This window comes from Octopus bimaculoides, chromosome 22 (assembly GCF_001194135.2).
Source record: "Octopus bimaculoides isolate UCB-OBI-ISO-001 chromosome 22, ASM119413v2, whole genome shotgun sequence".
NCBI lineage: Eukaryota > Metazoa > Mollusca > Cephalopoda > Octopoda > Octopodidae > Octopus > Octopus bimaculoides.
The window spans coordinates 3688010-3690052 of record NC_069002.1 but is presented as its reverse complement, the minus strand read 5'-3'; the positions used below and the strand labels follow the sequence as shown (position 1 = coordinate 3690052).

Below are 2043 nucleotides of genomic sequence, written 5' to 3'. Positions count from 1 at the left end.
TGCGAGTGGGAATGTAAATGGTGGGGAGTGAAAGAGACAGCGAGCGAGAGAGAGAGAGAGAGAGAGAGAGATAGAGAGAGAGAGAGAGAGAGAGAGTGTGTGTGTGAGTGTGTATCTACTTGTACAGTATATGTGTTCCCGGGTGCAAGTGGAAGCCATGAGTGCCTCCACTCACACCCAACAATAAAAATACAAAAATATATAAACGTTAAAAACAGCAAGGTAACAAAAATCCCTAAATTTACCTGTGTTGCAATTCCAACAGGGCAGGTGTTTAGGTGACATTTTCGCATCAGTGTACATCCAAGAACAATAAGGGGTGCAGTGCTGAAACCAATTTCATCTGCCCCCAGAAGTGCAGCAATAACAACATCACGCCCTACAATAAAGAACAACATGTTATAGAATGACAGACAGTTCAAAACCAATTCTGTAGACCAAAATTTATCTCCTTTGACTCTTTAGCATTCAGATTACTCTGTCAAATATAATGGTTTTATTTATTCACTTTGTTTGGAATTAAACATGCATTATCTCGTAGCTTTTCAATGATGTGATTGTTTTTAGAATGACATTGCAGGGTAGGTGTGAGAGACCAGATCTGGACAGTTTGAACATAAAACAAGTAGGAAATTCTGTTGATATGGCGAGTTTAAATGCTAAAGGGTTAACCCTCGATGCCAACCCAGGTTCTATGCAGTATGAGACATTTCGGCACAGCCATTTCGGCACTGCCTACTTGGCATCACTGATTCAATGCCAACTTATTTGATATCAGATGTTTTTAATATTTCTCTCATTCGCTTCATAGCCTCCCCCACTCTCTGTATGTATGAGCATATTTCTTGTTATATCTATGAGGAGAGAGGGAACATGTCTATGCCAATCATGTTCAGTTATTAATAATAATGAGCACAGGTGTGGCTGAGCAGTAACGAGTCTAGTTCCCAACCACATGGTTCTGGGTTCAGTCCCACTGGGTGGCACCTTGGGCAAGTGCCTTCTACTATAGCCTCTGAAGAGAGTATAAAGAAACAGTGAATAAACAATGCACTGGTCTTTCAAAGATGCTGCTGAGCTGAATAAAATTCAAACCATGCAATAGAAGTAGCTCTAGGTTAAAATCTTTGTCTATAAGATATATTTACCATCCATGTATCATTAAAAGCTAAGTAGTAGCAGTGGACATCCAGGATAAGAACCTTTTGGTGATACAGATACTGCCTCTGTAGCAAATTAATATTTTTTAAGAAGCTGTAGTGTGTAAGAGGGAAAAAAATAGATGGAAGTCTGGTTTATAAACCACAGCAATGAAACTGGGTCTCCAGAACGAGATGTCATCATAGATACAAACCTGTTCGGATTTGGCCATCAGCTTGTAGTCTTACTCTTGAACGGAGGTTGTTCATAACTAGTGTCTGGTGAGTCTCAGAAACACCAAGCTCCCATGGAACACCAGCATATTTGATTCCAGTCCAGCTACTGGCTCCGGTTCCACCATCGTGTCCAGAAATGGTAATGTGTTCAGCTTTGCCCTTCATAAAGAGACATCAAGGCAGATGAATACAGGGGCATAATCGTATTATTTCTCTCTTTCTCTCTCTCTCTCTCTTTCTGTCAATCTGTCTGTCTGTATATGTGTATACACACACACAACTAGAATACAGACTCATATATATTCATGTGTGTGTGTGTGTGTATATATATATATATATATACACACAGTTTCATACAGTAGTACATGTATAAACACACATACACACAAACATGCATGCACACAAGCATATACACAAATGCATACACATATACATATATACAGACCAATACAAAATCAATGACACACTCACACACACATAATCTTACATGTATGGGGATACATAAGCAGACAGATTCTTATACACAAGCAGAGACAAACACACATATACAAACCAATAGAAAACCAGTCACACACACACACACACACACACACAGAGCCAGATAGACACGTCACTCTCCAGAAACAACAACTATCTTACCTTCGTAACTCCCGAGGCAATTACACCT

At 39.6% G+C, this 2043-nt stretch overlaps 1 protein-coding gene across 1 annotated transcript in view; it reads right to left on the bottom strand.

The window, feature by feature from the left end:
• The window catches only part of LOC106883777 (uncharacterized), an 81871-nt gene that overhangs the window by 16481 nt on the left and 63347 nt on the right, over positions 1-2043 (bottom strand). The window contains 3 exon segments of the mRNA XM_052975717.1: positions 246-379; positions 1355-1535; positions 2016-2041. Coding sequence (XP_052831677.1) covers positions 246-379; positions 1355-1535; positions 2016-2041 — 341 coding nt within the window.